Below are 13,984 nucleotides of genomic sequence, written 5' to 3'. Positions count from 1 at the left end.
TTCAGGCACTCTGTCTATCAGGTCTAGTCCCTTAAATCTATTTCTCACTTCCACTGTATAATCATAAGGGATTTGATTTAGGTCATACCTGAATGGTCTAGTGGTTTTCCCTACTTTCTTCAATTTAAGTGTGAATTTGGCAATAAGGAGCTCGTGATCTGAGCCACAGTCAGCTCCTGGTCTTGTTTTTGCTGACTCCATCTTCGGCTGCAAAGAATATAATCAGTCTGATTTCGGTGTTGACCATCTGGTGATGTCCATGTGTAGAGTCTTCTCTTGTGTTGTTGGAAGAGGGTGTTTGCTATGACCAGTGTATTTTCTTGGCAAAACTCTATTAGTCTTTGCCCTGCTTCATTCCGCATTCCAAGGCCAAATTTGCCTGTTACTCCAGGTGTTTCTTGACTTCCTACTTTTGCATTCCAGTCCACTATAATGAAAAGGACATCTTTTTTGGGTGTTTGTTCTAAAAGGTCTTGTAGATTTTCATAGAACCGTTCAACTTCAGCTTCTTCAGCATTACTGGCTGGGACATAGGCTTGGATTACTGTGATATTGAGTGGTTTGCCTTGGAAATGAACAGAGATCATTTAGATGTTAGAGATCATGTTAGATGTTAGAAACTGCCAAAAGCCACAGTGACTAGACGTAGCTGAAGAGAGGGTCAGAGGAGCTGGAAACACATGAGATGGAAAAGTAGACGTGGGGAGAGGGTGGCGGGTGGTATTGTCATAGCTCAGCAGCCAGATGATGGTGGTTTGGGTGGGGGTCGGGAGCAGCCGTGTGAGATGGAGAAATGAAGAGACGGGATGGTCTCTGTTCTGAAGACACACCCACAGCATTTGTTGTTGGGTTTCAATATATTTCATTATTAATCTGACTAGATTTCTCCAAACAGCATCAATCCATCAAAGGTTTGTAGTCACATACCTACTGTGGTTTTCCTAAAACCTTGATAAAATTTTGGTCTCCTAAAAATGTAAAACTTTCTCTTTTGATAGACCGATTATATAGTAAGGCATAAATACTTCTTGGGATCAGTGTAATACTTTGGCCAATTGGATATTGAATTGTCTTGTTTTGAAATGAACCCTTTTGGATGATGTCTATCCTCATAAAACCTGAACTGTTATGGTATAGTAGTTTTATCCACCAAACTGCCACTGCCACTATAAGAGATTGCTTTAGTATGTACTGATCTGTGAATAACTGAAAAGTCATGAAAGGTGGCTGCATGCAATTTGCATGTCTGTTGCTTTCCTGCATGTAAACAATCAGCAGATACAATGAAGAAAAAGACCTCCACTTTCAACTGCAAACAAACAGATGAAATACCTAAGAAATTTGAGAAAAAATGGGTAAGATTTAGTTGAAGACAACTTTACAGTGCTACTGTAAAAAACAGAAGACTTCAAGAAATGTAAAAATGTGCCTTGTTCTTGGATGAGAAAATGCAGCATTATAAGGGTGTAAATCTTCCCCAAATTTATCTTGAAATAGAACATACTTGTTTAAAAACTATTCATAGGAATTTTAAGGGATAGAGGAAGACTAGGTGACCTGCTTCTAAAACTAATTTGAAAAATAAATTAATAAAGCATACATAGTAAAATTCTGAAAAAGAAATGAAAAGAGGATACTAAGAGATACAAAACATAAAGCTGTAGAATCAGAAGTATGATTTTGACATGAATATACACAGTAGAAAAATGTGTTAGATACTAAAAATGCAGAATTATTTAGTGAACATTATTTATCATGGGAAAAGAATGGAAAAAGCCTAGCTGTCCACCATTAGGAGATTTATGTTCACCACAGGAGGTTGATTTGATTAATTATGACATATATCCATGTAGTAGGGAATTGTACACCCATTGTAAAGAATGGGGTGGCTTTATAGTACAGACCCCAAGATACTTTGTTAAGCTTAAAAAGTCTAGATAGCACACACATTTATGAGTGTGGAGACTTTCTGGAAAAATTGCAGGAAATAGGTGACAGTTATTGATTAGAGTGATCAAGCGGGTGATCAGAGTGAGACTTCTCAGTGCAACTCTCTATACATTTCAAATCTTAGACCAGGCATTAACCAATTGAAGAACAACTAATTTAAAAATATTTTTAGTAGCTTAAATATGGAAGGCAAGTAGACCTTTATTTAACAAAAATACCATCATACATGGTAGCTCAGGCTGAGCAGAGTGCTAAGTCTCGTGATCTTAAGGCAGAGAAAAATCCATAACATAAACATAAACATCACCACCATCAGGCAGTCTGCAAATGCTGATGCGGTTCACCAGAAATACAGCATTGAGCCAGGCAGACACTGCCCCACTCTCCGAGCATGACCTCACTCTAAAACACTGAGTGCTGCACCTCCCAGGGAAGATCGGAATGGCTTTTTCAGACCGTGAGTCTATTCCTTGGGGGTTGATTAAACCTTCTGTAATTGAAGATCACTTTTTATAATGAAAGAGGGTATTTATGGCCCCATGGTACTTGTGTGGACAGCATGGAGGCAGAAAAAAAGGCTGAGTACTTCTCACAGAACACAATTGCTTTAAGAAAATTACCCCTGTTACTTCATCCTTTCATTTTTCATCCCATCAACAGCACCGTGGAGAAATGGGCAGAGTTCACACAGAGGGAAACTGAAATGTCTGTAACAGATGAAAAGGTTTTTTTTTTCCCTAACTCACTCTGGAGCCACTGGCCTAAGTAAGGAGCAGAGGGGACAGGACAGCAGCCCATCTGTTCTCCAGACCCGCAAAGCGCTCAAAGATGCGCTTGCCTCCTCGGCCTCTGACCTTCCCAAGTCTTTTTTTATTTTTCTCACTTTCTCATTTATTCATTTCTCTCCACTAAACCATTCACTAGTAAAAATGGTTTTATTTGTAGATAATCAGTTACGTACTCCTTTCCCTATTTCGAACCAGTCTGTAGGGAAAGGAGTACGTCAGCTACTGTAACAACAGACTGGTTCCAAATAGGGAAAGGAGTACGTCAAGGCTGTATATTGTCACCCTGCTTATTTAACTTATATGCAGAGTACATCATGAGAAATGCTGGGCTGGAGGAAGCACAAGCTGGAATCAAGATTGCTGGGAGAAATATCAATAACCTCAGATATGCAGATAACACAACCCTTGTGCTAGAAAGCGAAGAACTAAAGAGCCCCATGAAAGTGAAAGAGGAGAGTGAAAAAGTTGGCTTAAAGCTCTACATTCAGAAAACTAAGACCATGGCATCTGGTCCCATCACTTCATGGCAAATAGATGGGGAAACAGTGACAGATTTTATTTTTGGGGGCTCCAAAATCACTGCAGATGGTGACTGCAGCCTTGAAATTAAAAAATGCTTACTCCTTGGAAGAAAAGCTATGAACAACCTAGACAGCATATTAAAAAGCAGAGACATTACTTTGCAACAAAGGTCCGTCTAGTCAAAGCTATGGTTTTTCCAGTAGTCATGTATGGATGTGAGAGTTTGACCATAAAAAAAGCTGAGCGCCGAAGAATTGATGCTTTTGAACTGTGGTGTTGGAGAAGACTCTTGAGAGTCCTTTGGACTGCAAGGAGATCCAACCAGTCCATCCTAAAGGAGATCAGTCCTGAATATTCATTGGAAGGACTGATGCTAAAGCTGAAACGCCAATACTTTGGCCACCTGATGCAAAGAACTGACTCATTTGAAAAGACCCTGATGCTGGGAAAGATTGAAGGCAGGAGGAGAAGGGGATGACAGAGGATGAGATGGCTGGATGGCATCACCGACTATATGGACATGAGTTTGAGTAAACTCCAGAAGTTGGTGATGGACAGGGAGGCCTGGCGTGCTGCAGTCCATGGGGTTGCAGAGTCGGACACGAGTGGGTGACTGAACTGAACTGAGTTACAATAGCAGACTGAGTTTATCATGTTCTCATTTTAGCTTCTCAGTAACATGATGTGGGGGTGTGGGGGGGCGGGGCTTGTGCATAGATTAAGAGATCCTCATCAGTCTAGGGTAGTTGAGACCTGGTTCATAACTCCTTGAGAACATTCTGAGAACAAGCTGACTGGTCCTCTCTTCCTCCCCCTCCTCTCTTTCTCCCCCACCCCACTTCCGCAGCTGAACTCATTCGAGCAACTGTGCATCAACTACACCAATGAGAAGCTGCAGCAGCTCTTCAACCATACCATGTTCATCCTGGAGCAGGAGGAGTACCAGCGCGAGGGCATCGAGTGGAACTTCATCGACTTTGGCCTCGACCTGCAGCCCTGCATTGACCTCATCGAGAGACCCGTAAGACCCTCTCCTGCCGGCCGGCTCTCCGCCCAGGCTCAGGCGGTGCCTTGAGCTTTTCTTCCCATAAACTGAGACAGAAATGTTCCTGTCTCATCAGCGTGAAGATAATTTTCTGATCTAAATTTACTAGGATGCTTTGATGAAATACCCATTTTAAAAGTGAAGAGCCTGCAAGTAAGACCCTTCTCTAGCTGTCCTTTCTCTCAGTCGTGTCCTGTCCTCTCATGGGTGTGGGGCTCAGCCAGGCACATGTCCAAGACGATAAAGGGGTTCCGTGTCTAGCCATGAATTTGGTGGGTCATGCAGATCCCTTTTGGGGGCTCACTGAAGCTTATCCTCATAAGTACAAAGGTGCTTTTTTACAATGTTTGTAAGAGTTTATAATCGTAAAACATTTAACAGTAGCATGTAGAATGATATGGGATTATTATTCCTTTGAGGAGCCTTTCAAAATGTAGAGTGAGGGCAGTATTTTCCGAAAGAAAATATCAAAAAATGACTCGGCGGGGGGCACCTGCCAGACTGTCATCTGTCCTGATCTCTCATAATCCAGCCTTTGGCCAGCTGCTTCTGAAACTCTGACCAGGAGACAAAACATTGTCTCCCAAACAACTCTTTAGAAATCCTCAATTAAAAGGAAAAGTGATAACAGAGATCTTGACACTAAAGGATGAAATCGGAAAAATAAAAAGGAGACAAAATTGTGGATCTTCTGAGTCATGCTGTCATGGAGTCCTTTAGAAAAGATTATATTTGGGCTCCTCTTTCAGAATTTAGAAATATTTTCAATGAAAGATTAAAAACATAAAAATTATGGCAGAAAGATGTGTGTTTCACTTACCTTAGTCCAGAACTTCATTTCTCAAGGTTGTTGTGAGTGAGTAAAATCAGGTTAAATGCCTCTCTGGCCCATCTCGTCTGTAGGATCACTGCTAAACCTGCTTGCCTTTGATTATAGCCTTCTTTCAGCATCTCCGAACCCTGCAAATTCTTTTAGATAGAGGAGCCAGGAACTAGACAGCCAGGGAGTGAGGGCTTCGTCCTGGGCTTTCAGCTGCTTCTACCTGCTCCTGTTCTGTTAACCTCAGCCTTTCTCTGACCGCATTATGACATTTCAGTCGTGGTTACCTTTTTTTTTAATGTTTATTTATTTGGCTGTGTCAGGTCTTCAGTTGCCGCACACGGGATCTTTGTTGCATCATGCCAGATCTTTCCTTATGGCGCACAGATTCTCTAGTTGTAACACACAGGCTTCAGTGGTTGTGGCTTAGATGCTCCACAGCATGTGAGATCTTAGTTCCCTGACCAGGGATCAAACCCATGTCCTCTACATTACAAGGAGTATATATAACCACTGGACCACTAAAGACATCCTTCCAGTTACGTTTTAATCATTATTTGTACAGAGCCAGCTCTTCTGTAATAAATACAAAGGGCCTGTGAGTTGAGGAAAACTGGTAGGGATTTATCCCAAATGCTGATTTCATTGTTCAGTTCAGTCGCTCAGTTCCGACTCTTTGCGACCCCATGAATCACAGCACACCAGGCCTCCCTGTCCATCACCATCTCCCGGAGCTCACTCAAACTCACGTCCATTGAGTCAGTGATGCTATCCAGCCATCTCATCCTCTGTCGTTCCCTTTTCCTCCTGCCCCCAATCCCTCCCAGCATCAGTCTTTTCCAGTGAGTCAACTCTTCGCATGAGGTGGCCAAAGTACTGGAGTTTCAGCTTTAGTATCATTCCTTCCAAAGAAATCCCAGGGTTGATCTCCATCCCTAGAATTGGTCTGTTCAGTCTTGGATCAGAAACTTGCCATATTTGCAGTATGGCAGTAAACCATGACCCTGAACCTCTATAGCGTAGGCCATCACTATTGTAATATTCCGGTTAGCTTTCAGGTATACACCCACTTTCTTCCCAAAAAAGGAAGTCCTTCCATTGGTTTCTGACCTTCCAGAATAGCACGCTCCAGACACTTTTTTATTTGAGACAGAGTTCACTACCCTAAAATTTTTTCTGAAGTACAAAATTCAATGAGCTTCAGCATAGAGTTGTACAACCATTACCACTGTCTAATCCCACAACATTTTCATCATCCCAGAAAGAAACTTTGTACTTCGGCAGTCATTCCCGTTCCCCTTCCTCAGTACCCCAAGCACTCGTCTGCTTTCTGTCTTTTGTGTCTCTCAGGCTTTTTTCAGTGAGTTAGTTGAGTGAAATAACACAGGCTCTCAACACAAACCGAAAAAGTAATTGATAAATTAATTATATCATCATCTTCCATATATTCTACTTAACTGTAGCTTTAAATATTTCACAAAGTGTGAAATGCTCATTTAATCATCACTTAAACAGAAATCTTAAATTGACCTGGATAGGATATAAAATGTCTGAAGCATTCCAGGTTGTGGAGGGTTTATTGAATATAAAGATTAAGTTTCTCTACACCTTCCGTTTGCTTTCTGGTGTCTCTTATTTGCTACTTTTCTGGAGTTATCTACTTGGAATTTTTTTTTAATAAGTTTATGAAATATAGTATTCATCTGTTTTCTTACCAGTACTTAGCCTTTGAGATCTCAGCATTTGCGTTACAGTTATAGTTTGGCAATACCTGTTATCCTAGAAGTTTGCTTTCCATAGATATTCATGAAGCTCTAATTGTTTTGGAAGTTAAACTGGCAAACCCAGTGGAAAACATCCTTACACGTACAATGATGTGCAGAATATGTCAATTCTTCTTGCCTCTGTTTTCAGGCTAACCCTCCTGGCGTGCTGGCCCTTCTGGATGAAGAATGCTGGTTCCCTAAAGCCACAGATAAGACCTTTGTTGAAAAGCTCGTTCAAGAGCAAGGGTCCCACTCCAAGTTTCAGAAACCACGTCAATTGAAAGACAAAGCTGATTTTTGCATTATCCATTATGCAGGGAAGGTAAGAGTGAAAGAATTCCATTAAAAGTACCATGCTTAAAATTTTGCTACTTTTGATGAGGGTTGTAACAAATGTGCCAGTATACATTTATAAACCCTTAAATACAGTACCTATTACAAATGCATTGCCTTTGAGACCACCATTGTTTGGACTGTTCTATGAATTTTGGAGAGGGAGAGGTGGGAGTGAAGGGGGGAGAGAGGTAATTATTGCATGGCCAAGCAGTGAGAATGGGCAGCTCATGCTTAAAATCCCCAGACTCCCCAGTGCTTTGGGAGGAAGGTTTTTAGGGGTGAAGGCTGCAGGATATGTGACTTCCTTTTGATTGGTTTTCTGGGGAGGGTACAGGGCTGGGGAGGGTACAGGGCAGTGCTCCAGGCACATTGGGTTCAGCCTGAAGTTGCCATCTTCTGCCTGGCAGAGGCTCTGTGAACATTTGGGGTTGAGGCTGAATATGTTTCTCTTGCTTTTGTTTTTGCCCCTCTCGCCGCCTTTGGCTCTGGGCCGGCAGGTGGACTACAAGGCAGATGAGTGGCTGATGAAGAACATGGACCCCCTGAATGACAACGTGGCCACCCTCCTGCACCAGTCCTCCGACAGATTCGTGGCAGAGCTCTGGAAGGATGGTAAGAATGTGCCCGTGTTTGTCATCGAGCTTGACTGGAGTCTTCTACAGTTAAGGCTTAAGTATGGTTCTTTACACAGAGATGTGTGTATATTTTCTTACTTTAAAGCTCTTTAATTTCCCTAGAGCAGGGCTGCCATTGTGTCGGATTTTACCCACTTTAGAAAACTTTGAGTAACAAGACATCTGCCTTCTTGGTCAGATGCTGTGGGAACATTCTAGTAGCACAGCCATAAGACCTGCACATTTGCTCCAGGCCACCCTGGTCCCCACACAGTCGTAACCCAGGGGTGTTGGGATGCAGAACCCTGGAAGCCTCTGCATTCTCAGACCATCTGCATTTAGGTCAGTTGTCTTTATCGCCACCAGTCCTCAGGTGGCGGCTTTATTGTAGACCAGAGGAGCAAAGTACCTGTGTCCATGTTTGTAGTGGGACCAGTGTTTTCTGAGCCTAGCTGTCTACATGTTTCATCCTGGTTGTTCCCCCCACTTCACTTGGCCTCAGGTCATGAGGACCTTAGCTTCGAGTCTGTCGTTGCCTAGGCCGTGACCCTGACCCCAGGCCTGTCAGCTCACTTCTGCTTTTTCCGTAGCATCTCGAGACCTCGTCACCTAGGTGTCTCCGCACAGGTAGCGAGAAAGAAACCCAGAAGGCAGATCAGAGGGCTTAGGGCCATCAGGGCAAAGAGAAAGAAAAGAATGACCGCAGAGACAGTGAGCTGGGGACGATGACCATGTCAAAGACGGTCTAGTCAGGCCACTTAGGTCAGCTCCAGCAAGTGCGGGGGTGGGCACAGCGCATGTGCTCCAGCACGTGTCCTGGAGAGAGACAGTGGCTGTGAGACTGCACAGGCAGGGACTAGGGAAAGGTGCGGTTTCCAGCCGGTGAAACAGGCTTTTCGTCACTGTCCCGCTGGGTGGACATCTGCACCTGGCCGCTGCTGCTCGCTGTCCCTGGCAGTAACTTGGTTCGCCACGGCAGCCTTTTGAGGCCTGAGGAGAGGACAGGACCCCAAGGTGGCGTCCACAGTGCCCATGCAGCAGAGGGACTCTCGGCCCTGTGGTCTGGGAAGTATGAGAGTGGGTCTGAGCTGTGAGTCTAGAGTGGAAAAGGGGTCCCTGAGATCTGGGGGCCACTGGGTCCACAGGGCCAGGAAGACCACACAGGTCAGTGGGAAACATCCCAAGAAGAGGAGGCAAGAGTGACTGGCGCTGCTCAGCAGGAATGTAGTGTTCAGTCAGGAATGGATTGTTGTGCTGCCCTGGGCAGTGTGGGGCCCCCACACCCACCCCTGCTCCCAGCGTCGCTTGGGTCTCAGAGCAAAGGAGGTAAGACGTGTGGATGACTGCTGAGTGTTGGTGACCCCTGAGATGATTGTCACATGCAGAATAGAGGGGTCTGCCTTGTTCCTGGGGTGCTAAGGTCAGATGTCATGAAGGAGGAGGCAGTCTTTCTTGTCCTTGAAAAATAATAATTTGTTGAAAAAACAAAGCCAGTGTCTCCTGAGCACGTGCTAAAGGCCGGGCAGTCTCCCAGCATCACTAGTGAGCATTTACATCCTGATCGGGCCTTAACCACAGAGGGTGACAGTTTACCTGAACTCATATCGGGGTGCGTGGTGGTTTTAGAAGTGATGTTTGTGTGGGCAAAGGGGGTGTTGAGCCAGTGGAAGGAATGATCACAGTGAGGAAGTGGAAAATCCCAGCTCAGGGTAAGAATCCCACTGAGGTTTTAGGGCAGGGCTGGGACCAGAAGGCGGAACGAATTTTGCAGGAGATGAGAATGGTGACAGAGGAGGCTGGACCAGAGAAACCCTCTGGCCGGTACCATGGGTTTGCCCTCATGAACTGAATGGCATCGGTAGGCTTGTGGTCAGAGTAGGAACACAGTGTGAACTTGAAGAAGCAAAGAGGGCACTGGCTTGTTGGATGGATTGGGGTAAAAGACCCCAGAAGCAGGGAGTTCAGAGTAAGGTGACCGAGGATAAAAGCAGTGGGCATGGAAGAAAAGCCTAGGAGAAAAGGAACAGAGGAAACTAGGTCTACCATTAAAGTCTCAAAAATGGGTTTTCTCTTTTCATTGTGAATGAGAAGAGAAGCAGGTGTTAGGGAATCCCGGGAGGAGGTACTGGGTTTGACCAAAAGCAGTTTGGTGGGAACCACCTGCTGAGTCCCTGACCTGTCCACTCGTCCAGCCTCACACTAAGTTCCAGGACCATCTGCAGTCAGGAGGATCCCAGAACCGTGAAAGACTTGTTCTGTGCCTGCCCAGGGCTTTCCCAGGACACACTCAGAAGCGGGAGCGGGACGGAGGGCTCTGCCTTGGCTTCCGCCTTCCCAGCTCCTCCTCAGCCCCACCCTCCCCATCCAGGTACGGAAGGCCTTTGTCCGCACCAGGTCAGAAGTCTCAGGAATGAGAGATCTGGTGGGGGAGGTGGGCGGGGAGGCTGCAGTTGCCGTGAAGATGTGGCGCGTGTCCATGTCACAGGTGCAGGGAGGACTCTGTCTGGAGAGCCTTTACGCGCCTGTTTATGCTTTCCCGAAGGAGCTGTAGAGCGTTATTCACTTGATGACAGGATCTCTGAGAGGAAGGCGTGAGGCCTGCAGGGCCCTCCTGGCCTGGCCCGAGCCCTGTCCAGCTGTCCTCAGCTGTTTGCACTATTCTCCTGGGGCCTAACTTTCTCCACAGGCAGCTTGGGAGCACATGTCGCCACTGTGGTCTGAACAGGCCAAGTGGACTCCTACCCCGAGGGTGGCCTGGCTGTGCCAGTGTCCGCTCCAGAGTCATCCTGCATGCTTGCTGCTCTTAGTGGGAAGTCTTGCCATCTGTCAGCTCAGGTGCAGGCACTTGATGTAATCCGAGTGACGGGTTCTTGGAGGTGACCCACTATTGGGTGGGGCGGGGGCGGGGCAAGCAGAGCCGGATGCCAGGCTTCCCCGATTGCAAGGACTGCGTGTTTCATGTGTGAGCTCAGTGGCAGGCCCAGGAGTTTGAAAAGGGGTGCAGGGTGGAGAATTCATCTTGTTCACTCTAGATGTAGGGATGTCTTGGGAGAAGAAGAGCTGGAAAGAAAATGGTCCTTGAAAAAACTTAAAAATAGTTGCATATTTTTATAGCCATGTTAGTACAAAAGCAGAAAATGACAAGTTGACTGAATGTTTGAGGATATGATGTGTGACTGTAGTTTGCCTGCAAAGATGCAATACCTTGAGTATAAAACACTCGTGTTAAAATAGACTTTGTGTCAGAATTTTCTCCAGGCCAGACGAGGAGAATTCAGATTTATTGGTGGCAGCCCTGCCCTAGAGACTCATAGTGCCCAACTTTTTGCTAAAAGATGTCATGGGATCTCTTAGCAGCTACATGTGATTTCTTACTACTTCTAGGAGCTAACATACAGGGGGAAAAGACCTAAAAATTACATTTTCCTGTAAATGTGCCTCCTGAGATATTTTCATGAGTAACGGTATGATCAATAAGTATCGTCTTAGTTATTATTTGATTGTTACTTTAACATTTTGTACAATGGAATTTTGTTTTCCATAATGGTAGTTACTGTTTGTATTTGAAGTAAATTATATTTCCAAAATCTGAATTGGAAATAAAATTACACAGTGTATTTTTAATAGTAAATGCCACCTTTTTCAGAGTAATGTAACTTACTATAGTTTTGTCCGGATTTGTTAATAATTTGCAAGATAATATTATAAAAGACAATGCACATGGTATCTTGTTGCTCTTAAATTTCATCCTGCATTTACATGGGGGCAACCATTTGCCTTTGATACGTTATATAATGCTGACACCTGGAGCTGGGAGTGGCTCAGCTATATTCATTTATTTTGTAAAGAACTTTGTCCAGATGTGCACATTCTGAAACAGTAATGTTTGCATGGGGTCTGCCCTGGGCGAGCTACTTCTGTAGCCGGATTGCAAAGTTGACTTGTGATGTCAAATGTCTCTCACACTAACTGAAGTGTTTGTGTATCTGCCCTTCTGTCCTCCTGTTTTTGCTGTTTCTCTGCTTTAGAGATTCAGAATATTCAGAGAGCTTCTTTCTATGACAGTGTTTCTGGTCTTCATGAGCCACCAGGTGAATGGATAAAGCCTGTAGGTCTTCCAGACACAAAGGGTTTCAGCCCAGAGGAAGCACTTGTGGGGGGCTGGCAGGGGGGCTGGGAGGGCGGGGGGTGGTTTCTGGGTTTCTGTTTTTGTTTTGCTCATAGACCTGCATGAACCTTCATTTCATGCTCAGTTTTATTATCCTTAAAGGCAACTGTTTGAGCTCATAAACAATTCAATCGCTACTGCCTACACATTGCTTCTTATTTTATGCGTAGCCCAAAGCACCGCATAGCAAAAGGTCTGTGCCCACCTTTTCCAGTAGTGCCATCTGATACCTAGTCCTCTAAGGGAATTGTTAGGACTTGATGTGCCAAATAATATGTCCCTTGTCTTTGAGTTACCTTTAGATTTTCAACTCTAAGGAACTCCAAGGAGGAGTTTTTTTTTTTTCTTTTTCAAGTCATTAACATTTTGTGAACAATTAATTGCATAATTATCTCATGTCTGTTGGACTCATCATTATGCCTTTTAATTGGAATTGATGTGCATATCTGGCTACTTGGCTTTTTCTTTTGAACTGACCTGTCAATACAAGGCTTGATTTATGCACATTGAGACAAAGAGTGGAGTGTTAGAACCTGTACCTTGAACCTGAAATTGAGCTTTAGACATTTGGGCCTAAAGGTTTGAGTCCATAGCCCTGTTTAAAATACAGCCCAACCTATATATAGATCAACTGTACTTTAAAAATAAATGAATAAAGAGAAAGAATAAGCCTAAACATGGCAAAGGCTAATATAAACGAAGATCATGTAACCTTCTACTTGTTTAGTGAAACTGTCAAGTGAAAATTCAAAGATAAAGTCAAATTCATATTATAAAATTTCCTTCATGATTTTGGAACATAATGCTGAGATCCAAATCCATCTCAAAAGGTTTTTTAAAAATATGTTAAAACAAACATGCCCATTTTTACCCAAGATTCCTGCTGTCAGTTCTAGATCACCTACTGTGTAAAAATAGGTTGCAAGTGAGGGTGTGGGAGGGAGGGATAGATGATGCCAAAGATTGCTCTGTGAGCTGGGATGACTGTTCCACAGGAGACGCCTTCACGGTTGGTCATCTTTGGCCTTTGAGGGTGGGGGTGGGGGGAGCAGAGCTGAGGAAGTGAAGAGGGAGTCAGGAGGCGGTTTGATGCTTGTGGTCTGCCTGGGACTTGTGCTGTGATAAAAGATCAGCGGTCGAACTTTTGGACTTGCTCCCAAAGCAGAGTGCCCTCTTTAAATTCATTCCTCTACCTCTTGGGTTTCTAGTTGTTTAAGAGACTTCCAGCCTGCGGGCCCTTGTTGCCCACTGTCACTCCCCTGCTCCTGGCACCAAGAGGGCACACCATGAAGTCACAGAGGGAGGGACTGGGTGGGTGAGTGGGTGCAACAGCCTCTCCCAGCCTCCCGCCACGGCCTTTCCCTCTCCGACAGCACAGAGGCTCTTTCCTGAGGGGCTGTGATCTTTGGGGTCTGCGGACCAGGTGCTTTCCGTCCCTGCAGGATCAGGTCCGTGGCTACCCTGGATGACAGCATTCCCACAGGGGGCCAGTTCACCCCTCCCCTGCTGCTGGCCTCGTAACTGGAAATATGCCTGATCCGTCTCTCTTGGGAGGTGGCCCCTGGTCGAGTTGCTCCGCTGACCTGAGTATCAGGGTCTCAGGCTCTCCTCCTGATGAGCCTTCCATCCACCGTGGCTCCATGTGGTCTTGAAGTTGTGTGTAGTATTTCTACAGCAAAAATGTTCTCCTCTACATCTGCTTATGGAATCAAAGCCCAAGGAGGGGTAACAGGGTTTCAGTGAAAACACAGGCATTAGTATTTTCAGTGATTTCTCAGGAGACGATGGATGAGAGGGATCCTAGGCATGAAATCATGATAGCCTTTGATGCACTGAGGTGGTGGCACCTCTGAAGGAGAGAACACGTGGCTCACATGGGCCCTGTGCTTTGAAGTACAGTCAGGACATTAGGAAAACTCCACGGGAAGAACGTGCAGGCCTTTGAGGTTAAAAATGAGAGATGGGTAAAGAGAGG

The 13,984-nt window shown here is 44.9% G+C and overlaps 1 protein-coding gene across 9 annotated transcripts in view; it reads left to right on the top strand.

Moving 5' to 3' along the window:
- The window catches only part of MYH10 (myosin heavy chain 10), a 155,623-nt gene that overhangs the window by 107,039 nt on the left and 34,600 nt on the right, over positions 1–13,984 (top strand). For 5 of the 9 annotated variants that reach the window (XM_060394825.1, XM_027974903.3, XM_027974904.2 and 2 more), the window contains 4 exons: positions 4,108–4,281; positions 7,040–7,213; positions 7,725–7,839; positions 11,870–11,932. In XM_060394825.1, the coding sequence (XP_060250808.1) occupies positions 4,108–4,281; positions 7,040–7,213; positions 7,725–7,839; positions 11,870–11,932 (526 nt within the window). The remainder of the gene's footprint in view (positions 1–4,107; positions 4,282–7,039; positions 7,214–7,724; positions 7,840–11,869; positions 11,933–13,984) is intronic. The other 4 variants (XM_060394827.1, XM_027974906.2, XM_027974905.2 and 1 more) reach the window with 1 other exon arrangement.

Source organism: Ovis aries, chromosome 11 (genome assembly GCF_016772045.2).
Source record: "Ovis aries strain OAR_USU_Benz2616 breed Rambouillet chromosome 11, ARS-UI_Ramb_v3.0, whole genome shotgun sequence".
Lineage (NCBI taxonomy): Eukaryota > Metazoa > Chordata > Mammalia > Artiodactyla > Bovidae > Ovis > Ovis aries.
The sequence above is the reverse complement of the archived record's forward strand: the minus strand, read 5'-3'. Positions and strand labels throughout refer to the sequence as shown.